This window comes from Castanea sativa, chromosome 5 (genome assembly GCF_040712315.1).
Source record: "Castanea sativa cultivar Marrone di Chiusa Pesio chromosome 5, ASM4071231v1".
Taxonomy (NCBI): Eukaryota; Viridiplantae; Streptophyta; class Magnoliopsida; order Fagales; family Fagaceae; genus Castanea; species Castanea sativa.
The window spans coordinates 65,155,783-65,183,510 of record NC_134017.1 but is presented as its reverse complement, the minus strand read 5'-3'; the positions used below and the strand labels follow the sequence as shown (position 1 = coordinate 65,183,510).

Sequence of the window (27,728 nt, the reverse complement as noted above, 5' to 3'; positions counted from 1 at the left end):
ATCAGAATGGAGCCGCAGGATGCGGTGAAGACTGCCTTTAAAACACCTATAGGCAACTTTTACTATACAGTAATGCCGTTTGGGTTAAAGAACGCAGGTGCAACATATCAAAGGTCATTGACGGCCATATTCCATGACATAATGCATCGAGAGTTAGAGGACTATGTAGATGACATAGTTGCAAAGTCAAAAAGGCGGGAGGAGCACATTCAAGTGTTAAGAAGGGTGTTTGAAAGATGTAGAACCTTCAAGCTTAGAATGAATCCCCTTAAGTGCGCATTCAGAGTATCTTCAGGAAAATTCTTGGGTTTTCTAGTCCATAGCAGAGGAATAGATGTGGACCCAAGCAAGGCTACAACCATAGCTACTATGAAACCTCCAGCCACGGTAAAGGAGTTGAGAAGTTTCCTGGGGAAGGTCTCATACATTCGAAGATTCGTCCCCGGGCTAGCATCCATCATCTCTGCCTTCGAAAAATTGCTTAAAAAGGGGCAAAGCTTCGAATGGGGGGAAGTACAGCAGGAAGCCTTTAACAGGTTGCAGCAAATTATGATGAACCTTCCTACCGTGCAAGCTCCAGTTCGCAGGAAGCCATTATTGTTATACTTAGCCACCAACTAATACGTTGTAGGTGCGCTGATTGCTCAAGAACATGGAGACGGAGTGGAACAGCCAATGTATTACATCAGTCGAGCCCTAAAAGACGCAGAAACTTGTTACTTAAGGGCAAAAAGGGCATGCTTGGCTTTTGTGTATGCCTCGCAAAGGTTACGACACTACTTCCAAGCCTATAAGGTGTGGCTGATGACTAAGTCTCATGCTACAAAGTCTTATTACGATAGTCAATTCTCTCCGGCAGGATATCCTAATGGCTGCTGCAATTATCACAATACGATCTGAAAGCAAGAACGCCCAAAGCAGTGAAGAGCCAGGCTATAGCAGATCTGTTAGCACAGTTCCCGGGAGAAGAAGAATTCCTGCTGGATGATGAAGTCCTAAAGGAAGTAGCTACAGCAGAGGAAGTTGGGGAACGGTGGTTAATGAAGTTTGACGGGTCTTCTACTACCTAATTAGGGGGAGTGGAAGTGGTTCTGTATCATGAAGAAGACGAGGCCATAGCGTTATCATTTAAACTGGAATTCTCCTGTTCAAATAACACAGCAGAATATGAAGCCTACCTAACTGGGTTAGCCACGGCCCTTGAGATGGGGGTCAAACACTTGAAAGTGATAGGAGACTTGAACCTAGTGGTTTGCCAGACCAAAGGGAGCTTCTCCTTGAAGGAACCTAGCTTAGCCCCTTACCGGGCGATGGCCCAGAAGATGGAGGAAAGGTTTTCAACCTTTGAAATAGAACACGCGCCGAGAGGCGAGAATCGGTTCGTGGATGCGTTGGCTGCGTTAGGTTTGCAAATAATATTTGAAGGACATAGTGCCAAGATAGAAGTCAGCAAGAGGAGAGAATCAATCATAGAAGTTTTGAAGGAAAAGTTCCAGGAGGAACAGTGCGAAAAGGATTGGCGAAATATCATAAAGGAGGTCTTGATCAAAGAAAGTGAGCCTGCGGAGTTGAAAGCACTAAAAGACTATACTCTGGTACGAGGAGAACTGTATCGCAAGATGCTAGGGGGGATCCTATCAAGGTGCGTGGGGAAAAAGGAGGCCCAAAGAAAGCTGAAGGAGATGCACGACAAAACCTGCAGATCTTGCGAGGAGATCAGCGTTTACTGTAGGCTCCAAAGGGCAGGCTTTTACTGGCCGAATATGGGGAAAGATGCGGACCAAGTCCAAGTTCAATGTGGGACCTGACAACTTGCGGCTGACAGAGAGGAAAGCTACGTTGTGTTCATCAGCGAGGATTGAAGAGAGCCATTCACTCAGTACCTGGCAGAAGGTGTCCTGCCGTAGAAGCATAGTGAGCGATACAAGCTTAAAAGGCTAGTAACACGCTACTTTTTGTACAATGGGGTCCTCTTCAAAAAGGGGTATGATGGAGACCCACTGTGTTGTCTGGGCCCCGAAGAAGCAAAAAGTATGATAAAGGAAGTGCACCCAGGCGAATGGGGAGAGCACCAAGGAAAGAAAAAGTTATACAGATGTCTGCTGCAGATGGGCTACTACTAGCCTGCCATGAAAAAGGACACAGCGAAATTTGTAAAAAGATGCCACAGCTGCCAAGTATAGGCCAACTTGATTCACACCCACCCGCAGCAATTGCACAGTATGGTCACACCTGGGGGCTTGATTTGGTGGGGCTAGTTAATCCGCCATCACGTGGATACATATGGATCCTAGTTGCTACCGAATACTTCACCAAGTAGGCAGAGGCGGTACCACTTCGCAAAGCCACCGGAGGAGCGGTGGCCAACTTTATCAAGGAAAATATAATAGTGAGGTTCGGCGTGCCCTATAGAATTATCAGGGACAATGGTACACCGTTTGTCAACAGCGACGTAAGGAGGATGCTGGAATTCTACCAAGTTAAACACCATCGATCATCACCCTATTATCCGCAGGGGAATGGGCAAGCAGAGGCTACGAACAAAGTGCTCATAAAGATCATCAGTAAAATGAGCCAAGAATATACAGGAGGATGGGCAACGCATCCACCAGACGCCCTTTGGGCTTATAGGAATTTGCCAAAGTCAGCCATAGGATTTTCACCTTTCTCTCTGGTCTATGGAACGGAAGTGATGAGCCCGGCAGAAATAATGACCCCTTCCCTACGGGTTATGCAAATGAAAGAAAAGGAAAAAGAGAAAGAGGTCTTCGCGACAGAAAGATATGAAGACTTAGAGGGGCTTGATGAGAAGAGAGAAAAAGCCTAGGAACACAGCCGTAGATACAGGCGAAGGATGACAGAAGCTTATGGCAGGATGACCAAAGAAAGGGTATTCGCAGAAGGGCAACTCGTGCTGAAGGTGGCAGATTATGTCAGAAGAGGCATGGCAGGACCATCTAAGTTTACACCTAAATGGGAGGGACCCTTTGTGATAAGGGAGGCACATCCCACTGGGTATTACCGCCTAACTCAGACAAATGGTAAGGACTTGATGGACCCAATCAATGGGAAATGGCTGAAGTGTTATTATGTGTAGGAGGAAGGAGAGTGAAAGGTCACGCAACCGCCTTTTTTTGTGTCTCCTTTCTGGAGAATATCATTTTTCTCTTTTATTTTCCTTTGTTTTCTTTATCTTCCAAATGGCTATGACACAAAACAAGGAATTGTAATATGCTTTCATGCAAAAGAATACGAAATGAAAAGTTATGAAGCATTATAAAAACATCCCATGTCATAATAAGTAGCTAGAAAGGAAAGTAGTAGCATCTCATAGTTACAAAACCCAAGTTGTGGCAAACCCGCCAAATAAGTGCGTAAAAAAAATAAATAAAAGACAAGAGAAACATAAAAGGATTAAACAGAAAAGGAACTGGAATCACATCAACAGAGGCTAGAGATAAGAGTCTGGTCACCAAAGTGGCTAAAACCACCAGTGCTAAAAACCAGGCGCTCGCGACGACCCTCCAAGTCCGCCACCTCCTTCCTCAAACCTCAAGGCGCACATCAATAGCTTCAATGGCAAGCTGAATCCTCCTCATGAAATAAGCACGGGCAATCTCACGAAGATGGTCCAAGACAAACTCCACAGCAAACCCCACACTGACAAGTTCTTGAATTGCTGCCCTCCACTGAAGAATCCTCTTAGTCAGGACGGTGTCGACAAAGTTATGCTTAATATCATTCATCACACCCCCTAGCAACTTCAGAAAGTGCTCCCTGGTAGAACGGTCAAACCTAAATTCTCGCATGAAGTCACTGCGGCTACTGTAAATTGCCTTGAGATGGGAAGCGCAATCCTCAAGAATCCTAAAGCCATGGAAATCAACATAGAGAGGCCCAGAACCCCAGAAATCTGTAGGACCAAGGTCGTTAACCTCATGCTGATCAAATTAGGTAAAGAAGGCCGCAGCCTCACTCGCCAGATCAGGTGCTGCGGCAGAACTACTACCCACCTTAAATTGAGAAGGAACAGCAGGGAGCGAACCTAGCAAAAGGCGCCAGAAGTAGAATAAGAACATAGGACTAAGAAAATCAAAATGCACAGCAAATGAAGAAGGGAGGAAAGAAGAAAGGAGAGACTCACCAGGACCTATGAGAGTGGGGTCTATGGGAATGGCAGAAACAGGTGCTGCAAGTGTGACAGAAGAAGTAACGGTAGGCATGTCTTTGTCTGTTGCCACTTCTACTTCTTCGGAGGTCTCTGCAATAAGGAGTGGGCATGCAAAATCACGCAACCGTAGCAGGAAGAGTGTTATATGCAGAAGAGAAATAACAAAAAGAGAAGGGGAAGGAAATTTGGCGACAAAAAGAGATACATAACCATATACTCAACTCCGTGCCCGGTACTTTCCTCCTCTCCTTCAAATTCCGAGACCCTCTTCTTCTTGGCCGGTTCATCATCAGAATCCTCCAAAATATCTTTGGATTCCTCAGAAGATAAGTCAGCGGCAGGACCACGTGTGGCAGAATCAGGAATGGAGGAAGGGGTGACCACTAAAGAAGAGCCATCCTTCGCGGCCTAGGATAGGGATGCAAAGGGGTCACTAGTAGAGATAATGAGTGGTGTGATCGGGGAAGCAGCCTCTGCTTGAACAGTGGCAGCAGGAGTATCCTTCTCCTGGGAAGAGGGCATCGAAGTAGGAACGAGAATGGTCTCACTGACCCCCTCAATGGGAACTCCCTAGGGAGCAGCAAGAGTAGTAGGGGTTCCAGCAGGAAACACCATGTCTGCCTCATCAAAGAAGCCCTCCATTGGAATGCCCTGGGAGGCAGAAATCTCAGCTGCCGTGGGACGGTACATGGAGATGGATTGAGGATCAGCCTGAGAAAAGAAAAAAAAAAACAATGGTCGAAGACGCAAATATAAAAATAAAAATAAAGGAATAAAAGGAAGAATTCATACTTCAAGCTCAAGCTCATCCAGCGGAATGGGATGAGTAGCAGACGAGTCCTTCTTGTACTTCGACTGCAAAAGAAGAAATAAAGGAAAGGGAACAAGCCAACATGGGTTAGCTGCAAATTCTAAACAAGAATGACAAAGAATAAGAAAGAGAGTTAGAGACGACATACCCTTCACTCAGTAGTGGTGGGCGCTTGGGGGGGAGAAGTCTTCCTTTTACTGCCTCGTGTCCTACTAGAGGGTGAAGCATCAGTGGATGGCCGAGGAATAGCAGGCTTGGTCTTGCCAGCGGCGGATCATTTTCTGGAACGAGTGCGAACAGGGGGAGGAGTAGTGCTCTCTAACACTTTGTTGCTCATGGGAGGCAGATCGCTTTCAAAAGGAACAATATCTAAGCAAGTTTCAAAAGAATCATCACCTACCTTCTTCTTTGCAGGCTTGGACTTAGCAGAACTTTTCTTTGCTGGCACTAGGACTTTGATCACTTTTGCCTTCTTTTCCTAGCCTGCAGGTAATCATCGTCATGCCAATACCACCCTTTCTCCTCCTCGACCTACTCAAATATGGCATAACGGCTTTGCTTCCTAGCATAAGCCCGCACAAATGCAGAAGGCAAAGCAGGCGGAGATTGGGGGAGACAACCATGCTAAGCCCGCTAGGTGGAATAAGGGAAAATCCACGGCTACCAAACGACTCTTTCTCAAAAATAAATCATCACTGCCTGCTAGTATCCGTGCATAGCGGCAGTACACATACCTTTGAGGGAGAACTAATCTAGAACGACAATTTGGCGTTACCACTCATCCATTTCTTCAATTCGGCCTCTACGACCTCTTCTTCTGAAGAGAGCTTGAGGGTGGCAGGATCGATGTCACCGAGGATGGGTAGAAGCAATTGGTTAGCAATGTCTTCCAAAGTTACAGTAATCTCACCGTAGGAGAGAAAGAAGGTATGGGTGGTGGTGCACCACCGGCGGACCAGGTGGCGGAGATTAAATAGGCCCCTGAAGTTGGCCAAACAACGGGATTGAATGATGGCCTTCAATACACCAGCCCGTTGGAGCAAACCCATAAAGTGTGTATCCGACAACTCTCGGTCTACCCACTCCTTCCAACCCGAGGCAACACCAGACCTAAACTCGAAATGGATGGGTACAGGGAGTGAGATGCCTTAGCAGATAGAGAGATCAGAGATCGAAGAGGGCAAGGGAGCCTAAGAGACGTCGGGGCTGCGCCAGCAAAGAGCAAGCCATACGTGGCCCGACGGTGGTGGCACGTAGTCACCAAGAACCTTAGGGAAGTGGCTGTGAACATCATACCAAGGGTCTAGAAGGGGCGCGCACTTGCTGTTGGGATCGCGTCGTTCTGCTTCTTCGTCAGAACGATCTGACTCGGAATAGGCAACCTCTTCGTGTATGGCAGGATCATCAGCAATCTCCTTCCCCTTACAGCGGGAAGAGGATTGGCCTTTCGCCGGAGTCATAGTGTATCAGTTGGTGGGAGAAGAAAGTTTGTGGTGATTGGGAAGGAACACGTAGAAAAGAAAAGACAAAAGAAAGAGTGTTCGTGCCCGAACTTTGAAAGGACACGACCTTAAATACCCGCGCCATAGGAAAGGGTGTGAGGGGATGCGATGGGTCAGTTAGAAATGAGGGAAGAAGTTAATAAAGAGGAGGCTATGCTTCAAAATAACTACTAAACTGGGAAATTCGAAGAGACAACACTGTTCACGGCTGGAAAAAAAAAAAAAGGATAGAAAAGTATTTATTCACATATGAACTGCAGAAGCATTTCATATCTTCAAGGGCCTAAATGTAGACACTCATTTTTTTAGCCGAGCAGGGAAGCAGGCCCAAGGTCATGGCAAAAGAAGGTATATGGAATTTCATTAAGCTAAGTGGCAGGAATAACGAATAGTGGGTCTAAAAAGCAAATAAATGGATCATGAGAAAGTAAGTGGGCCTAAAACTCCCGGAAGAAAGTAACAACAAACCCGTGGGCTGTATGGATGTGGAAAAGTGAGAATGGGCCACGGCTGTTACAACAGGCCCAAAGTAGTAAGGGGCTATGGAAAACCCATGACCCCCAAAGAAAAAGTGAGAATTACTTGTATCGAGGAAGCCCAAGAAGTTAGTAAAAGCTCATGGGAAACATAGAATTGAAAAAAGGGCCTAAGACGCCTAAGAAAGTAAGTGGGCCAAGGATGCCCAAATGAAAGTAGGTGGGACAAGGGAGCCCGCGAGTAGCAAGAGGCCCAGTAAGATCATTGGGCCTTCGGAGAAATAATAAACAAAAAAGGTCTAAAGTGGCCCAGCAGGCTTGGGTCAAATAGACCTTACGGCAGGCACAACAGAATTGTGTAGCAAGAAGCAAGTAACGGGAGTTGGGAATAAAGACATGGAACGGCCTACAACCACGCAAGATCCAGCCCTCAAAAGATGCAGGCCATAAATGAGGAGTCAGGCGAAATAGCCCATGCCGAAAGAAGCCAAAAACAAACAACAGACTAGGCAGTTTGACATTCAGACTGCGGCAGATAGATAAGCAGCAGGCAGAATTTTGAACAAGCATGAAGGCAAGGCATGCGCAAGGCTCAAGCACCACCAGCCTGTACCTAGCCAATACAGGAAATGGTGAGGTCATGGATCAGAGGTAAAGGGGTATGGTCTGGTGGTGGGGAGGGGGAAAACCCATTTTCATGTTTCTTGGTCAAGCCTTTTTGGAAGTACTGTCCTGCTGGGATGACGTACTACCAAAAGAGGTAAATCTGGATGGAAACCACCAGGTGCATGCCGTGAGAGATAGAGGGAAGGAGAGTATTCACACTGTGGCAGGTAAGAATGCCACAAGGAGCAAGCAAAACCAAAAAGCCTTCTCTGATTGAGGTGGAGGGGCGTTGACTGGGTGACTAACCAGTCAGTGACGGTTGGCAAAGGAACACATGCCAGACAAAAATGGTTAAGGGTTAAAATGGTAAAAAGCCAAACACGGTTGGCCCTATATAAGGAGCCCTACTGTGCACGACTAAAGGAGGAGGGAGGACGAACGAAAACCTCTGTGAGATAGTCGCTAAAATCACAAAAACAAGGGAGCAAGAGAAACAAGAAGAAAAAAGAGAGAGAAAGAATAAAAAGAGAGGAAAAGCAAGAAAGAAAACAAAAAGAAAAGGATTAAAAAAGCAGAAGAAAAAAAAAAGTAAGAGAGAAGCAAAGAGAATAAAGTGATTGGTATGCACCGAATGGTTTAATCTCCCTCTCCCCCCTCTAACCCATGCTCTCTAATGACAAAAGGAAGAAACTTCACTCGACCCAAGTCACTTAGGCCCGTTCCTTCAAAGCAGCTAATTTCCCTTCTCAGAGAGATTAGTAGCGTTGAAGGAGTGGTTCTCTTTCCTAACGCAGAACGGCTTAACGCGACAGGATGACATTTATTTCTTTAATACGCTCCTTATTCTCCATCTAAAACTCATCCCTTTATTACCATTGTGTAAAAAATGGGCACCCCTTCATTAAGGCCCATTGACTATTTTGTCTAAATTCCTATTATTGTCTTTACTATATCTATCTGCTGTAGTTAATGTGATACTTCTGTCTACCGTAAGCGCATGATCGAGACCTGACTAACAAGGGCATTGTTTGTGCACAAGCTGGATCAGGAAGGTTTGCTCTCGGACTGGTTCCAACTCCTCCATCCAGAAGAAAAACTTTGGGCCTAGTGTAGCGGCAGGTGGTCCAGCCCAACACTTGCAAAAAGACCAACACAAAAATAAGCACAAGAAGTTCAAGAACCAAAACTTTTTTTTTCTATTAAAAAAAACTAACATGAAAAGAAACAAAATAGAAAAAAAATAAATTAAATTAAAAAAATGAAAGAGAACTTAAAAAAAAACTAAAAAGAAAAAAATTCAAAGAGAAAAAAACAAAAAAAGTTCAAAAATTGAGCGTTTGCTTAGGTGAAAAAACCAAAGAAGAAACGGACAAAAAATTGTTCCAGTGGTTGGGTAATTTTGACTAAAATTCCCAAGACTTTTTGCTCTTCATTTTCATTCTCATTTTCTCCAAATTTGGGGAGATTAAGTTTTGTTAGCCTCGAAGGAAAAACAGCTAGGCCCTACCAATTTTCTCCTCCTTCTCCTTCTCAACAATACATCCTTCCCACCCATTTTCTCTCATTTTTTCCATCCTCCCCAAAATACTCCAACTATACATACTCTTAATTGAATAAATCTGAAACTTAAAGGACTAACATGAACAAAAACAAAATTTGAGGACTAAAATGAAATTTTAAGAAACTTAGAGAGTCAATTTTACATTTTGGCCTTATATTTTTATTGAAAATTTGTGTATGAATGAATACTTCATTAAAAATAAGCATAAGAAGTTCAAGAATCAAAACTTTTTTTTTCTATTAAAAAAAACTAACTTGAAAAGAAACAAATGAGAAAAAAAAAATTAAATTAAAAAAATGAAAGAGAACTTCAATAAAACTAAACAGACAAAAAATTCAAAGAGGAAAAAACAAAACAGTTCAAAAAATTGAGTGTTTGCTAGGTGAAAAAAGCAAAGAAGAAACGGACAAAAAATTGTTCAAAATGGTTGGGTAATTTCGTCCAAAATACCCAAAGACTTTTTGCTCTTCATTTTCATTCTCATTTTCTCCAAATTTGGGGAGAATAAGTTTTGGTAAACCTGAAGGAAAAATAGCTAGGTCCCAACAATTTTCTCCCCCTTCCCCCTCTCAACCATACACTCTTCCCACCCATTTTCTCTCATTTTTTTCATCCTCCCCAAAATCATTCCAACCATACATACTCTCAATCTTTATTTGAAAACTCTACCCTTAATTGCTATAGGTGAGCTATGGCTAAATTTCGATGAAGGTGCGCATGCAGATCTATCACTTGAGACCTCTCTTTTGTAAGGTTGTCTAGACTCCTCAAGCATTGGTTGAGACCTCTCTTTAGTCCAGCTGGTCCCATTGTCCTTTTCTTTTCCTTTTTTAATTCCTGAATAATAATAATAATAATAATAATAATAAACACTCTAGCTTTGATGCTGGTTGACACCTAATAATTGAGATGTGGATGCTCCTACATTAATTAGACATTACTCCATGCATCACCAGATTATCCTGACTTGGACATGTCATGTTTTAGTACCTTTCTCAAATAGACAGACAATTTACCAGGAAAACAAAGATAAGATATTAGTGAAAAACAACATTAGTGAGTGTATAATATATTTGCTCAATTCATACTGATCACGCAGAGGTTTCAAAAAAAAAAAGCAATCACGCAGAGTGAGGAAAAATCTGTGTCTCCCAGTACCCATGTCGAACCAGTTCTCTACCATCTGAAGTTTAGGCTTTCCAGAAAGAAAATGAATATAATTAGATTATGCACGAGATATACAGTTTTTAGTGTCATGCTTGATCAAAAGGAAGAAATATATATCCTTTGTTCAGCCTTAAATCAAAAGTAAAATTAAAAAAAGGAGAGGAGAGTGACAGGGAAATGAGTTAGCTTCGGAAACAATTTTGAAAAACTTTTAAATTGTTAAACAGGCCTTTTGGGAGAATTATGAACAAAAACAGAGAAGCAATAGACTTGAAAACAATTGCACCATATCACAACCTGAAAGTATTCTAAACAAAACGGATATTGATTTTATTCACATAATCTTATAAGAACTTGATGATTATCAGAGAAAAAGGAGATTGACTTCCTTGTCATTGCATAATCTGTGTGCTTAAATGTCCCAATAAGCCAGTATCTAATACTATGAAATAAGTCCATGGAAGCAGAGAGATTTGCATTTTTCTGCCTCCTGCTTTATTTATACTATACCTATACAAACAGACAACAAAAAGAGCAATGACATTGCAACCTTCATCCAACGATGCAAAAAAGAAGGGTGAACAATAAGAGAACTATAGCACCTTCTTACATAGTCTAATGACAATCATCCTATAATCTGTACAACCTGAGGACAAATATTTCTATGTGCAGTCGAAAAACCCTTTCAACCCAGATCTTCAGACGCAACTACTTCACCAAGTACCAAAGCTACAACCTACATGTTCTTGGGTGATGACATGAAGGCGATCTTGCATGACAGCCATAGATGGATAGGGTGGGAAACACAACCGATAAAAGCATGTGTGAGATGAAGGCAAGCGATCGTGAGACTCCGTGGACCTGTATATGTAAAGCCGGGAAGCCAATCCACGGAAACCTTCCACTGGTAAATATTTCACTGAGGTCCAGAAAAAGAGAAGAACCTTTCTCTGCTCTGCTGACATTCCCCCAACAATCTGCAAATTTTTTAAGCAAAGATAATTTAATTACCACAACAAATTGGGAACAACTATCAATCCATATTCATATAATTTTATTATTAGTAAATAATAGAGAGAACTCCAGCTACTACAAATTCAACATTGCTCAACTGTTTTGGCTCAAAGTCTGCTAAACACAGGTTGTTGACCTTTTAAGGCTTTCGATATCTACTTATCTATAAAATTGAGAGAATTGTTTGGAAATGCTACTGCCTTGTCAACAGGCAGGTCAGGGTCTTAAGAATTTACTAGTGGTGCAGTGCAAGTTACGCTGTCATTAATTATACCTTGCCATGGAGCCAGAGACAGTCTCACTTTGTAAACAATACACAAGATCAAACAATTGTCTACGCAAATTCAAGGTAAGCTTATTGATATTCTATCATCTGGGATTGGGCTACACATATCATGTGTTGTTACCATTTCTGGCCCAAATAACAATTCCTTCCTCCATAAGAATGGGTGAAATCCAAGTTCAAGACCTACAAGATGGGTTTCAACTTGGCATTAACCAATAAATAAATAAAATCTTGCAGTGTTGCTTGAATTTTATCTATGTCCGTCTCATTGTGGTTCTACATATTACAAGTCTAGGATAGTTATAAGTATGCTAGGCACCCAAAATATTCCAATAATTTAAAGCATTTCTGCTGAGGAGCTCTAGCTCAAATAGCATCTCCTTCCTGTGTAAGAGTTGGGTGGCGGGTGAGGCTGTTGGTATGAGACCCATCAGAAGCATGTGTAACACAAAGAATAAAAAAACAAATTAAATTAATTAATTCTAAAGAATTTCTGTTCATTCAGCCCAATCATTGGGTCAAACCCTGATTGAAAAGATACGATACGTTATCAGGTAGTATTCACCAATATGACAATGTCTTTTATTAATCTTCTAAATTCATCAAAAATCACGGAAAAAGAAAACAATCCCTTGTCCTTTACCCAAATGTTATAAAAGCAGTAAGTTTCATAATTCTTCTCAAAACTCACAGCAGAACCCTGAGAGCCTAATGGCATACCTTTTTTTTGGGGATAAAAACATACAAAGGCCTCATAGTATAACTTCTTTGTCAATTCCAAGCATAACATGGGTAAATATCTCTCTCTCATGCCTTTCTACTAGTCACCTCAATAAGATCCAATTCGAACACTTGAGCTTCAATTAAGAGAACATCAGTCTACCAATACAGGGCGGGCTGCCTCAGTAGCCCCAACTTGTTGAAATGGGCAGGAATGGAACAAAAGCACTATGACTGAAACCAAAATAGCTACCAACAAGCAATGACCAAAATTTTCAAAGAACTTCCTGGAACACTAAAGTTTAGGCATTCCTATTTGGGGTTCAGGTTCATCAAGGTCAAAGCCCTGTTAGGAGGAAGGCAACTAAGCAACTATTTGTGTGCCCCAACCTTGAACGGGCTACTAGATATCCTGCTAATGACAGTCTGATCCCTGCAACTCAACATGAGCAAAAAAATTCCTAAATAAAGTAGTAATTCACTATAATTCTCTTTGATGATGAAAAGTTGCTAGCTATTCCATACTAAAATGCATAGTGCAACACAATCAGTTTCAGCGACAATAGCAGATGCAACTTTTGAGTTTTATGACTTTATCTAATTCCAATTATAAAATTCCACAATATTATCATTCTTCTAAGTAATAAAAAATGATCGTGTTTGAACACATACAATGCTTATATGATTAACTTCTACATTCCTTTGTGTGGCACTATCGAATCAGATGTAAGCATGTATGCACACACAAGAAAACTCTTGCACCCTGCTTCTGTTATGAGAAAGGGAGCTCACCTTGTCAGAAGTGAACTCCCACATCTAATTCCCCTCTATATCCTTTCTTTTTTTTTGCTAATGTAGGCGTCCAGGACTTCTGTTTTTCCTAGGGTGCATCAGTTTGGTATCAGAGCAGGTCTGTCACTCTCAATCATTTGAATTTTCAACTACCATGGAAACACTAAGTGGAAGAGTTCACCAGAGAAGACTTTCTTTTTTTTGATAAGTAACGACAAATTTTTATTAAAAAATGAAGAACAGCCAACCCGAGTACATTGGGAATGTACTATGGGGGCATAAATCAAAAACTAAGATTACAACGATCAAGTAAAACAGGAAGAGAATAACAAGAAAAATGACAAAAAACCACACTCCAATCGAGGAGCGTGTGTAAAAAAAAGACTTAATCTCTAATATAGAGCATTCACAACTCTCAAAACATCTCGCATTCCTTTCGCGCCAAATACACCATAACAAGCAATGAGGCACAATTCTCCACAATTCTATATTTCTATGTCTTCCAAACTTACCTTGCCAAGACTCAAACAACTCAATAACCTTCTGAGGCATAACCCAATGAATTTCAAACAAGCAAAACACCAACGACCACAACTCACAAGCAATGGGGCAATGAAGAAGAAGATGATCCACCAACTCCCCACAATTCTTACACATATAGCACCAATCAAGAACAATCACACGTCGTTTACAAAGATTATCTGTTGTTAAAATCTTACCTAAAGAAGCAGACCATGAAAAGAAAGCTACCCTTGGAGGAACTTTCGATTTCCAAATCAACTTCCAAGGGAAGGATAAGGTGATAGGAGGGTAGAAAGAAAGATAGAATCCTCTAACCTCAAAACCTCTACTCCTTGCTGGCTTCCAACACAACCGATCCGGACCCAAACCCCTTACCGTCGAAGAGTAGACCATATCCATAAACCGATCAAAGGATTCTTGTTCCCAATCTTGTGGAGGACGACGAAATTTAGCATCCCAATGAATCCTTCCACCAGACCAACACATAACCTCCGCTACTGAAGAATCCTTTGTTCTACAAATACAATAGAGCTCCATAAAAGCCTCTTGAAAAGTACGATCTCCGCACCATACATGTTTCCAAAACTTCACTCGAGTATCATCCCCCACATCATACAAAATTAGTTTAGAAAAACTCATCCAACCACTCCTAATATGTCTCCGCAAACTAACGCCATAAGCACATGTCACCTTTTTTGTGTACCAACCACCCCAATCATTCCCATATTTCACTTCAATAACCCTCCTCCATAGAGCATTGGTCTCCATGCCATACCTCCATAACCATTTTCCTAACAAGGCAGCATTAAAACTCCTCAATCTTCTAATACCCAACCCTCCAACCTGCAGCGGCTTACAAACCTGAGCCCAACTGACCAAGTGTAATTTAGAGTCACCATTAATACCACTCCACAGAAAATCTCGTTGTAACTTCTCCATACGATTTGCCACCTTCCCAGGTAAAGGCAGAAGGGAAAGGAAGACTTTCAAACTAACAACAAGATGATTTGTTATTATGGATTGCTTAATAGCTTGAAAACCTCACTGATTGAGTTACTCATTTAGAAGTTGGAAAGACAACAGATTCTACAATATTGATTAATCAAGCTATGGCAGGTTACGAAGAACCTAGTAGGGACAATCCAGAGAGCAGCAAAGCAGGTGCATCTAGGAGATTCAGGTATCAAACAAAAGAAGTCAATCCTAGACGCTCCATTCACAACGACTATGGGGAGATAATTGAACAAGGAGTTTATAACATGGCCAATGATAACATTACTACATGAGAATTGATGTTCCAGATTTTTCTGGAAAGCTTGCTCCTCATTCTTTCTTTGATTGATTAGTTGCAATGGAAGATTATTGTGATTGGAATGGTATGAGATCGAAAAGCATGGTCAAGGCCTGAGCACACGGAGTAAAATATGGGGCACTCTAACAGAAAAGAAAAGAAGAAGATAGAAATCAGACATCAACCAAAATACAAACTATTTAAAAAAGACAATAGACATGAATCAAAGGCAGAGGACTGCAAAGAAGCCTATTCACATCTGAATAAATTGCCCACCATATGCGAGTGTGACATGAGCTGGATTACCAAGCATTCTGTCTTTAAAAATGTGGTAATTCCTTTGTCTCCAAGCAGTCCACATCAAGATTGAATAGCTCTCCAGATTTTCAACTCGTCCTTTTTCACACATAGAGCTGCCCAGCTTAGTAGTAGATCTGACATTCTCCTAGGCATCATCCAACTCACACCGATAAGACACAATAGGAAATCCCAAGCTCTCTAGCAACGCTACAATATAGGGATAGATGGTTAATGGTTTTCTCATCAGACTAGCACATGCTACACCAATCTGGCATAACAATGCTCCTTTCTGCAGATTAACCATAGTTAAGAATTTGCTCTTCATTGTAAGCCACATAAAGAATCTGACATGAGGAGGAGATTCGACTCGCCACATAGTTTGCCAAGGGAAATGTTGATCCCCTCCTTTTCTCAAAGCTTTATAATAAGTATTAACTTTGAAACCCAGAGCTCTAAAAATAGTCCAGGTCCTCCAATCCTCTCGAGACAAACATATCTTAAAAGAGTACAAATCTGTCAAGAAACAATCCATGGATTAGAAATCCCAATTATGCACAGCCCAATTAAAAGATGGGTTCCAATACAACCATTTGACACATCCAAATAGTCAGCCACCTTCGCCTCCTTGTCTAAGCAATTAGAAAAAGTTTTGGGTAATGATCCTTGAAGATCTCACCATCTTATTCCCAGTCCCCACCGCATATTTTTACAAATTTTGCACACTTGGAGCATCCCTTGCTTATGTATTTCCATAAACTCACACCATATGTAAGCCCCACACTCTCTGCACATCAACCATCTCAGCATATCCCATACTTTGTTTCTATCACCTACACCAGAGAGTTTGTCTCCACCCCACATAACCATTTCCCCAACAATGCTTGATTAAATAGCATCAATCATCTAATCCCAAACCTCCAACTTGATTGGGTAATACACCGAATCCCAATTAACTAAACGGAACTTAAACTCATCCGCCAAACCACCCTAGAGAAAGCCCCTTTGAATTTTCTACGTTCTATTTGCAACACCAAAAGGGAGGGGGAATAAGGACCTAAAATAAGTAGGGAGACTTAGGCAGCATACTTTTAATTGGGGTGAACCTTCCCCCTTTTGACAAAGACAAAAGTGGTGGCGCAACATTGAAAAACACATACTCATACTTGGTCAGCCTTCAATTATTCATTGGGAGAAAAATGAAGCTTACACGAAAAGAGATACCTTCAGCTTGATTATAAAGATTCTTTAAATGATCAGTTGATTCAATTGAAACAAGGATCTATTTTGGTTGAAGATTACACCAAGAAGTTCAGTACCTCCCAATTCACTGTCAAATTGATAATAATGATTTGTCAACTTTTATCAGGATACAAAGCTAGCCTTTTCCTGAAGTAAAAAGAGAAATGCCTATAGTTTGATTCCTTAGCATTGATGAAGTCTATCAAATGGCATTTAATTGAGGACCACGTCAAGCAACCATTGGCCAGGCTTTTTGGATCTCAATATGGAGAATCTGCCTCGAAGAAGCTGACTGATAGTTATCGTTCCTGTAGGCAGTATCCCAAGAAGCAGGACAAGTGCAACCAAGAATTTACAAAATAAAAACACGATTAGAAGTTCAGGTAAGAGGCTGGGGAAGGCGGCATTTTGCCCGTGTGTCCAGCCAAGAATCTAACTCTTTGAGACTTAAAAAAGCAAGTGCAAATTAGCAAAGAGAAGCAGAAGAAGAACTGAATGTAGAACAAGAAGCAATGCAGAAACCAGGATTCGGCGGCTCTCTTTAGTAGGCATCAAAGTACATTGAACAAGACAATTTTCCTGTAACTAGCATTGTTTCCAAAGGAAAAATTCTATTGGCCATGATTTGGAGGGAAGTTGAGAGATTCTTAATCATTGTCATATTTGTCAAGTTTCCAAAGGACAAAAGCAAAATACATGGTTTAATATGAGTATGGATTTTGTCCTAAGGCTTTTTGAGGTACATGCGAAAAGTAGGATCTTACAATCCTTGATTCAATCGCAAAAAGTAGGATCCCAATATTTTAACAACTTTGAATTTCATCTTGCCTACACGGACAAACACTGCCATGTTTAATTGCCAACTTAGCATGAAATTGCATTTTCGAGATGCGATTTCACTGGAAATGCCTTCTGAAGATGTCACATCTTGAAGATGCAAGTTTAAAAGGGGTTGTGTTCTTACACTATGTTTCAAGTAATGGGCATTTTAAACTTCTAAATTGAAGATACAATTTCTCACCAAATGACTCTTGTTAACATGAAAGGTGTAAAAATATGATCTGTGGAAAAAAATGTGAGAATCATGGAGCTCTTTGAACTCACATCTTCAAAATGGGAATTCAAGTAAACTCAGTATGTGCCTTAGAAGGAAATCATTTGTAAACATGGGAAAAAAACTAAGTAGAGGAAAACACAAATAAATTTAATAAATTAAAATCCTTCAAGCACATACCTTCCAGAACCAAAATATCTGAGGATCAGTTTCTTTGTAGCCATTGTACTCGGTATGTGCCTTCCAATCATCAACACAAATAGCAGTTTCACTTCCATGAAGCATCCAATCAAGATCTTCAAGCTCTAAACTTTGGAAAAAGAACTTCTGGAGCTTAGAGTTGGAAAGAATATCACCAAAACCTTGTGCAAATTGTGATACCTGGTCTGAGATAGATGTGACAAAGCGATGCTCAATAAGAAGCCTAACATATTCCTCCCTGTTCTGGCTATTCACAACCTTGCTTTTCCCACCAGGGCAAAGCTCCACCACTTTCCTGGATCCTAACTCTTCAACTTCTCTAACAAATGTTAGTCCTAAAGCATCTGAATCAATAAAATCAGAATCCATATCCAGAATCTGTTTGCAGCTATTATACAGGCATGGATCTGCATCCCTTATATCTTCCAACGAAATGTACTTCCCAGCCAATTGCAAGAAAAAGACACGATCAAAGACAATGCCTACTTGAACTTTATGCATCAAAGCTAATGCAATCACCCGACCAGAGAAGCTGAAATACTCAAGGTGCATGGGATCCACCCTTGATGCTGCAAACAGAAGGAAATGGATGAACAAATCATAATTGTCTCTGAAAAAGAGTTCTTTGCCTCAATATAATATTTACTTAAACAAATGATAAATATTTTTATAATTATACGTGTAGAACTCTTTTAGCAGAAATAGAAGCATAACTCAGGACTCTGAATCAGGGAAATTCTGCATGACGACACAATTCCCAAAAAAAATGAGTAATGCCAATATAGGTTCAATGGCAGTTTGATAGTGACCAAACTGAGTTTACAATCCAATATCAAACAGCTTGTTCCAAAAATTATTGTTTTGTAACTTGTTGAAGGGGGGCAATACAGCCTCATCAAAGGTAAATAATTCATTACGTAAAGTCGTACCATTTGCCCAGGGGACTCAATCTTGAGTATGATAACTGTGCATTCTACATACAGATTAGATTATTTGTATTTCTTAACCTACTGTTCGCAGGTCTGATTCTGTTATGATTATCTTCTAGTTTTCTTATTGAACTTTTGAGGCATATTTTTTTTGAATCAATAACATATCATCTAGCCAGGTTTACATTGACACATACCAGAACCAGAATATACAAAAACCACAACAGACTGAGAACCACTCTGTCAGTCCTCACCATCATTCTTCCAATCCTTCACAAACATCAACAAAACATACGACCAGCTCTAAAGACAAGAACTGACTTCTGTGAGACTCTTATCTCTCTATGCTTGCAGGTCTGGTTCTGTTATGATTATCTTCTAGTTTTCTTATTGGAATTTTGATGCATGGTTTTTTTTTATGGGTAATTAAATTTTTTTTGAAAGAAAATAACAAAGGTACATACTCCTCCCCTGGTCCACAGGTTTTGTATCAAGGGAAGTCAAAAACTATGCAAATGAACACAGATCTAGGAAATCCAACAGGGAAAAAATATGCAGACCACTCATAGCAATCATCCAGTCAAACAAGGAAAGCAAAAGGAACCATTTCAGCCCAATAATGGTAGCTCCTCCCCCTCAAAGGTTTGAAGATTCCATTCTCTCAAATAGTCCACATAATACACAACAGAATTGCCTCCCAAGTAACTGCTGCCCAATTTTGACCAACCCCTCTCCTCCAACAAGCCAGCAACTCCACCACATGCTTAGGCATCACCCAAGAGACACTAAACAAGCTAAAAACGAAATTCCATGAGCTCTATGCATAAGAACAGTGAAGAAGCAAGTGATTCACCAATTCCCAACTATTCTTACTCATACAATAGCGGTTAACAATGCAAATATTCCTCTTCCCCAAATTATCCAATTTCAGAATCTTACCTTTGGCTGCTACCCAAGTGAAGGGGGGAAAAAAACTCTGTGAGGAACTTTCACCTTCCAAATACTTCTCCATGCAAAGGACTGAATACCTCCATCGCTAAGGACTCTATAATATGATTTAACTTCAAAAGATCCCCTCCTAGTAGGCCTCCACGCCATTCCACCTCCCCCCTCCACTCAATATATCTGGAATACAAAAGAGCATGGAAATATTGTAGGTTCTCTAATTCCCAGTCATTAACCAATCTAGTGAAAAGAATGTCCCAATGGATATCCCCATTTTTCCAATGGATTTGATTTGCTACAAGCACATCCTTTTTCCAAGCAATACAATACTTTTGATTCATGATTTTTGTGTAGCAATAACACATCATCTAGCAGTTTACATATACTCATACCCTATGAAGCACCGACGCAGCATTTTGGCTGCCGAACTTGCGTCCAATGCGGCCTGACACGGGGTGCGGCGGGCGATGCTGCTGCCTACACGTCGGTGCTGTGTCCCTTTTCTTTTCTTTTTTTCTTGGCGCGTTACATGCCGACTCTGGCTGACGCGTGCGGAATCAAGTCGATACACGCTAATTCGGGCCGAATCGGTCCGTATGGGCCTCATCCACCAATACCGGCGCCAAACCGGCCCGAAATTCAAAAAAACAAAAACAAAAGGTGTGAAACGCACCGTTTGGCCGAAATTTTTTAAAAAAAAAAGGTGCAAAACGCACCATTTGGACAAAACCCTATATCTCAGTATCTCAGTTCTCATCTTCAAACTTCCGCTCTCTCTCTCTCTCTCTGCCTCTCTGGTCTCTGTGCTCCACGCCACGGCATCTTCCCTCTCTCGGTCTCCCGTCTCTCACACAATCTCACTCTCACTCTCTGTCTCACCTACTCTCCATCTCCCCTCAAGTATCAATCTCAAGCTTCCTATCTTAGTTTTTCATAGCTCTCACATGCTTTAACTTTTTTCATAGCTCTCACACTCTTAGTTTTTCAATCTTAGGTCTCTGTGATCTGATTTTTTATTTTATTTTTCTTATATAAGCTGTAATGTAATAATGTTGTGACTTGGATTTGATTTTTTATTTAGTTAATAATTATTACTCATTGTGATTTGTGATTTGTGATTGTGAATCTGTGACTTGTGGGTTGTATTTAATTTATGAACATCATGTTTTAGTTATTATCTACTGCTACTCTTAAATTTGGTATATGTTTATATAATGTGAAAAAGTATGCTTAGCAATATATTAAAAACATAAATATAAATATAAATAAAATATTTTTAATAATTTTTTAATCGCCGCACCCACACCCTACTTTTTAAAAAATTGCCGAGTCCCGCACCGCACCCGCACCCAAATCCGAAAACGCACCCGTGCTTCAAAGCTCATACCAAAGCCATAATATACAACTCCATACTGAGAACCAGTCTGTCAATCCTAACCACCATTCTTTCATTACTTCATAAACATCAAAAAACCATAGCACCAGCTCTAAAGACAAGAAAATCTTCCACAAGACTCACCATTCTATGATCTCCACTCTCCACAAGATTCTAGTTATCCACAGAAACTTAAGCAAACGAAAAATCAAACAATTAGACTCACACAAACATGTTGAAAATCTTCTGGCCTCATTACCTGTCATAATTCCAATTTCTACATAAATTAAACATATACGTCAAACACATGTTGATTGAAAGCCAAGTTCCAACACTCCAAAAATTTTGTATAACAAATTTATTTTTGTTCTCATAAGACGCAACTGAGAAAAATGAAGATTACAATTTAAGTATGATAATGATCATATATGGTTGTAAGGGATGATGCAACATATTACTGTTCTCTTACAGATACAACTTTGACATTTGATAATGTAATAAAACCAGACTGAAATCACGTGGGCTCAAACCCCCACCCCGGGCTGTGAAGGTGCAACCCAAACACACCACAAAGGATGGATAAAATTCCCTGCATGGGTTTTCCCCACCCTGAAGATAAACAGGGTGAGGACATGCTTTTTTGCTTCGTCTTGAGTGTGTGTGTGTGTGTGTATTATTAATATATATAATTTGAAATTTTCATAAATATTCTATTTTCATCCCCCAAAACACTTGGAGGCTGTTTGGTTCACCATTTTAAAATGTGTTTTCAAAAAGGGTAAAAACCAGTTTTGAAATAGGTTTCCATAAATATAGGTTGTAAATGTGAGAAACAAAAGAATTAAAAAATGTTTGGCAAAAGTATATCTCTTTCAAGTTTTTGTTAAAAACACAACCCCCAACCTTGAAAACATCTAATAAAAAGTTTCAGTCTAGGGTTTGCAGAGTAAATCTAAGGAACCATTTTTAAATTTGGTTTTTTGAAAACAATTCACCAAACAAGGTTTTTTTATGGGCCCCCACCACCTCATTTTGTTTTTTAAGTGATGAAAACAGTTTGTAAAATGACCAACCAAACCAGCCCTTGTTCTATCTATCTTATTACTCTCACTACTATCCCCACTTTTCTCTTTCATCTCTACATTATCAATGTCAAAAACACCTCATTATGGTTAGTAAAATATCTCCAAACCGCCTTGCCCAATTGCCATCCCCCCCCCCCCCCCACAGCACAGAAATTCTTGAATCTATATCAATATCAACAATTACAAAAACAGCAATGGAACAGAAGGTTATACACAAATGTCTGAGTCTATACTAATATCAACAGTTTCACAAACAGTAATGCAACAAAAAGATTTTGGTCGACCATTCATCATCCGTCATAATAACACTTAAATTCTTGAGTCTATTCCCATATCAACAATTACATAAACAGCAATGCAACAAAAGGTTTGAGTATATCATTCATCATATGTAGTAACAACCCCCCCCCCCTTCCCCCCTCCACAAAAAAATAATAATAATAATAATAATTCATCACATGTGGTTATACCCCCCACCACCCCCACTCAACACGTATTCATGGGTCTATACCCATATCAACAACTACACAAACAGCAATGCAACAAAAGACAATTCACAAATTCCTGAGTCTGTACATAAATCAACAATTACACTTAACAGCAACAACAAAAGGTTTTTGGTTGATCATTTATCATACGTCATAACAACACAAATTTTCGCATCTATACCCATATCAAAAATTATACAAACAAAAATGCAACAAAAGCATTTGGTTGATCATCCACAATATGCAGTAATATCCACCCCCTGCCCCCTTCCCCCCACCCCACCCCACCCAAAAACAAAACAAAAAAAAAACAAACAAACACAAAAATTCTTGAGTCTATACCCATATCATTAATTTCACAAACAACAATGCAACAAAAGGTTTACATAAATCATTGCACATGTGGTTATATCCCCTCCAAACACAAATTCATGGGGAACAAAGTTTCTCTCCAACCTAGTTTGGGGAGAAACCCTTCAAGCTTATCATATATCTTTTTTTTAGGTGTGAATCTTGAAAATCTAACCGTTGAATTTCATGTTCCTTATGTTCTTAACATGCATATCAAATTTCATTCAAATCAGATTTTATTTACTATTTGATCAATGAACTTATTTTTTATACACAATTTTAGATTACAAAAATTTCAAATTTTAACATTTGTTTGATGACATAGCAATTGATTTTTGATTTTCTTGAAATTTTGCAAGCATGAATAATATAATAAGAATATGCAATCCAACGGTTAGATTTTCAAATTTCACACTCAATATAAAAATATTTGATAAGTTTGAAGGGTTTCTCTCCAAACTAGTTTGGAGAGAAACTTTTTCCAATCAACAATTACACTAACAGCAATACAACAAAAGGTCTTTGGTTGATCGTTTATCATATGTAGTAACAACACACAAATTCTCGCGTCTATATCCACTATCAACTATACAAACAAGAATGCAACAAAAGCTTTTGTTGATCATCCATAATAAACCCCCCCCCCCCCCCCCCAAAAAAAAAAGAAAAGAAAGAGAAGCACAGAAATCAACCAAATTAAATACAGATCAATAAAAGAATCTATTAGAAGCCAACTGATGCTTACTTGGATTAGGATAGAATCTTCTACGATCATTTGGGCATGCCACAAAAAGAGCGTTTTCTGGGTTAAATATAGCTTGGCATACCAAAAAAAACCATTCCCGCAATACACCTGGACCTGTTGCTTCCTCATTTTTGAACTCCATAAAGAGACCAGCATGTAGAGATTCGGATTCTGCCCGTTGTATATACTCAAATGATTCCGCCAACAATTGAGACCTGTCAATGAGCATCTCATGCAGCTCCTCGTAGTCTTCTTTAGCCTCTGGAAACATCATCATAGCCAAATGCCTTCTAGACTCAAAATCGGTTACATCCTTCCGCTCAAGAAGCCACTGATGATCGTCGGCACGCTTTGCATATTTAATAATTAGAGCACAAAGTGCAGTTTTTGAAAGCCTCAAAACCGCCCAAAACTGTTCTTCAGCACCCTGATAAATTTTTGAAATGCCATGCAGTTCCTTCAAAATGGCAAGATACTGAGACCATCCTGAATATACAACTTCGCCTTCCCCCTTCTGTTTAACAATCAAGTTCCCATCCATTCCTCGTAGGCACTTATCCATTCTTTTCAACAAATCAATAAATATAAGATAAAGAAACTCAAGCTCCTGTGCCAACACTGGATGCTTATATCCTTCCCCCTCAACAAATGTCACCGGTATGAGACCCTCAAAACTCACAAGAACCATAATCATAGTCCTCAAGGGGAGGACGAACGCTGTGAAATCACGAACATCGCTCGACAGTGGCCCTGCAGTACCAGGGGTTTCCATACTCAATCCTAAATCCCTACACAACCTACTCGCCATCTCGCTAATAAACGGGAAAATCTCTTCCATCACAATGGCTCCACCACCCCTAACACTTTTCATCGAAGGTCCAATGGACTCTAACATCATGCCAAATGTACTCCGGCAAGACAAATACAAAGGGTCCTCATCTCCAGCTCTCCTAAGCAACTTACAAAACTCTAATACTATTGGTGCACAATAATTATGATGACTTTTTGGCAACGAATTTCGACTAATATTCAAGAAATGCCTAATGGCACTATCAGCACAGTCCCTGTTACCTTTCTCCATGGACATGTAGAGCATGACCAACGCGGCCGGAGCCGAAGACGACATAAATATCTGCAAATGCCCCGCTGCCAGCTGCTCCTCCTCTTTCGGAGTGGTCGACAAGTACTCACTCATCCTTGACTTGATGTGATTGGAGGCGGCAGGAACGGCTTCGCCGCGGCAGAGCCGGCAGACGACGGAAACCATCTCGTCGATGACTTGCCAAGCGTGAGGATGCTCGGTGCTACGCATACGGCCGACGAGCTGCAATCCGGCGTCGTTTTCGATGGAGCACTCGGCGAGCGAGCGTTCCCACTGGAGCTGTTTGCCTCCGTATATGAGCCTTTGCTCATGGACCGGGATGCCGGTGACCAAATGGATTCGCTCGTGGAGCGATTTCACGGTATCGTGAGGGTAGGCTTGGATTACCCTAGTCTTACCCTCGGAGATCATTCGGATGAAGAATTGCAAACGAGGCGACGCGGAATGAGTCGACTCGGCCGAGTCGGTGGCCGATTGAGCATCGGAAACCCTAGAGCTGAATTCCACAGTGGTTGCAGCCGTAGCTGCGGTTGCGGTTGCGGTTGCGGTTGCGGTTGCAGTGGCTGTGGGGTGAGGATGAGAATCGAAAGAGGAATTGACGGCGTTAGGTTCATCTTTCCTCATTCTAACGGAGACTAACTCTGCAAAAACGTCGTTGTCTTCGTCGTCGTAGTCGTCGTATGTGGGACCACCATAATCGTCCAATTTGCGCTTCGACGACAATCGCGGCTGATCGACGGTGGTGACGGCAGCTGGCTGTTCTTCAAACAAAGGAACAAATTCTAAGGCGATTGTGGTTGTGGTTGTGGTTGTGGTTGTGGTTGTGGTTGTGGTGGTGGCGGTTGTGGTGGAGCCGCTGCGCTGAGGGACGCAATCGACGGAGGGGGATTGGACGAGAGACATTTACGGTGGCCCCCGCCGCCGCCGCCGCTAGTAAACAGTGATTATCGAACGATAATTTGGACCTGATCACATCGGAAATTGGAAGAGGTTTTTGATTTTTTTTTTGATCAAAACTTAGAAGCTATATAGTAAGACTAAGAGAGAGGGAGAAAGAGTCTAAGACAAGGAGTTAGCTTAGACAAGAGAAAATAGTAAAGTTTTTTTTGAGAAGGTTTTTTGGGTTTGGGAAGGGAAAAAGGAGGTAGTTTGATCGGAATTGTCGTCTCGGCTTGTTTTACAGCCGTCATCAACAACAACAACAACAACAACAACATAGACTGTCATATTACGCTACTCCCTTCTTTTTTTTATTTTTTTTATATCTACTTATATAATTTTTTTTTCCGCTTTCTTACAAGGGTTTTTTTTTCCCTGTGGCGTTTACACTATTTTGACGGCTCGGATCTCTCTTGGTTGACGGTAGAGTATTTTGGTTTTTTATTTTTTTCTTTTACATGAAAAACATTTGGATTTTTATTTTATTTTTGAAGGTACAACTTATCTAATTTAATCCAATTTAGTTTTCTAATATTAGATAAATATTATGTTCACAATATTTTTACCATATTTTATTTTATGTAAGAAAAAAAACATTTATAATTTAATACAAAATTATATATAAATTTTATTATAAGTTTATTAACGGTCTATATTAAAATTAATTTTATTGTAATTTTGTAATAAAATTAGTAAAATCATCTATTTTTAAATTATATGTAATAGAGTACAAATCATTTGTTTCTAAAAGAAAAAGGCATAAATATTTAATTTCAAAATAAATTAAAAACAATTTGATTTAATTAACAAATGCTTGGAAAACTCAATATAGTCCGCTACTATTTTAAGTATGCGTTTGGGTACTACTTATTTTGCTGAAAACTAAAAACTTATTACTGAAAACTCTGTAACAAAATATTTTTTATTACTCATATTTACTATTCACCCGCAATTTGCACTTGGCTGGTCCATGAACAGTGCCATGGACCAGCCAAAAAACACAACTTACTCTAAACACAAACGCAATCAGCTATCCAAACGAAGCCTAAGATTAAAAAATATATGTCCACAACATTTTCACAACATTGTTACAACAAATTTTAAGTGGTAGGTTGTTACTGGTTGTTATTATTGGGGCAAAAAATTAATCTTATATATATATATATATATATATATATATTTAATTAGCTTTTGCTACTTCTAAATATAAAGAAATCTATCAATACTTTAACCAATTTTTAAGAGCACCACATAACAAAAACCTTTTATAATTTATATTGATTTTAAGAATTCTAAAGCTACTCTTAAAATAATATAATATGGTGATGAGATGGTACCCACTATAGGGTTGCATAAACCATTCTTATATTTTGGAAGGAATTTACATGGATGATAATGATGCCCTCGCCTTTTCTTTTCTTTTCTTTTCTTTAAAAAGTTATTTATGTTAAAGGTTGCTTAAAACTAAAGTCCTCTTAATTTTGTAAAAAAAAAAAAAAAGTCCTCTTTTTTTTTTAATAAGAAAAAAAGCCCTCTTTTAATTACGCATGGATTTTACCTTTAAACAAAATTACACATACAACTATCAACTAAACTATGCCAAGAAATAACAGTAGACTCATAAAAAATAAAAATAACAGTAGAGAAATGAACTTTTCAAAGAAGATGTAACTTTTCGAGAACATTCCAAGGCGTGGAAGTCTTCATCTGCCACCTCTAGGCTTTAGTCGACACTACATTGGCCATTTAACTTTCACATTAAGGATCAATTCAAAGGCTTTCAACTCAATCCCAACTTTTTTTCCTTAACCCACGATTGTTTCTCTTCTTTTTTCGTTCCCTTAAGAGAAAAGTCCCTTAATAGAAAAGCAGAGAAATACAACTAGGAGGGTCTATGATCATCTTTATCTATAGCATGAACTATACTAAGCGATAGGTTGGAGACAAAAGCTGTAGCAAGAACTATACTAAGGTGCGGTTTGGATAACTAAAAGCATTTCGCATTCAGCGTTTTCAGCTTTTTCTTTCTTTATTTTTTCCCCCTGCGCGCAGATTA

General features: G+C 40.0%; 2 protein-coding genes across 3 annotated transcripts; one reads left to right on the top strand and one right to left on the bottom strand.

The window, feature by feature from the left end:
• Positions 1-1,310: 1,310 nt before the first annotated feature.
• On the top strand, positions 1,311-1,808 carry LOC142635626 (uncharacterized). The gene has a single exon (XM_075809760.1). It carries the CDS (start codon positions 1,311-1,313, stop codon positions 1,806-1,808), a length of 498 nt encoding a protein of 165 aa, XP_075665875.1.
• Positions 1,809-10,598: 8,790 nt separating this feature from the next.
• LOC142633842 (E3 ubiquitin-protein ligase UPL5) lies at positions 10,599-25,971 on the bottom strand. Of its 2 annotated transcripts, none has more exons than XM_075808090.1 (3): positions 23,632-25,971; positions 17,693-18,282; positions 10,599-11,271 (listed from the first exon to the last, which is right to left on the bottom strand). In XM_075808090.1, exons 1-3 carry the CDS (start codon positions 25,634-25,636, stop codon positions 11,008-11,010), a joined length of 2,859 nt encoding a protein of 952 aa, XP_075664205.1. In that variant the 5' UTR covers positions 25,637-25,971; the 3' UTR covers positions 10,599-11,007. The 2 variants fall into 2 exon arrangements, with proteins under 2 accessions (XP_075664205.1, XP_075664206.1); XM_075808091.1 differs by lacking the exon at positions 10,599-11,271 and adding an exon at positions 12,365-12,747.
• Between the last annotated feature and the right edge of the window lie 1,757 nt (positions 25,972-27,728).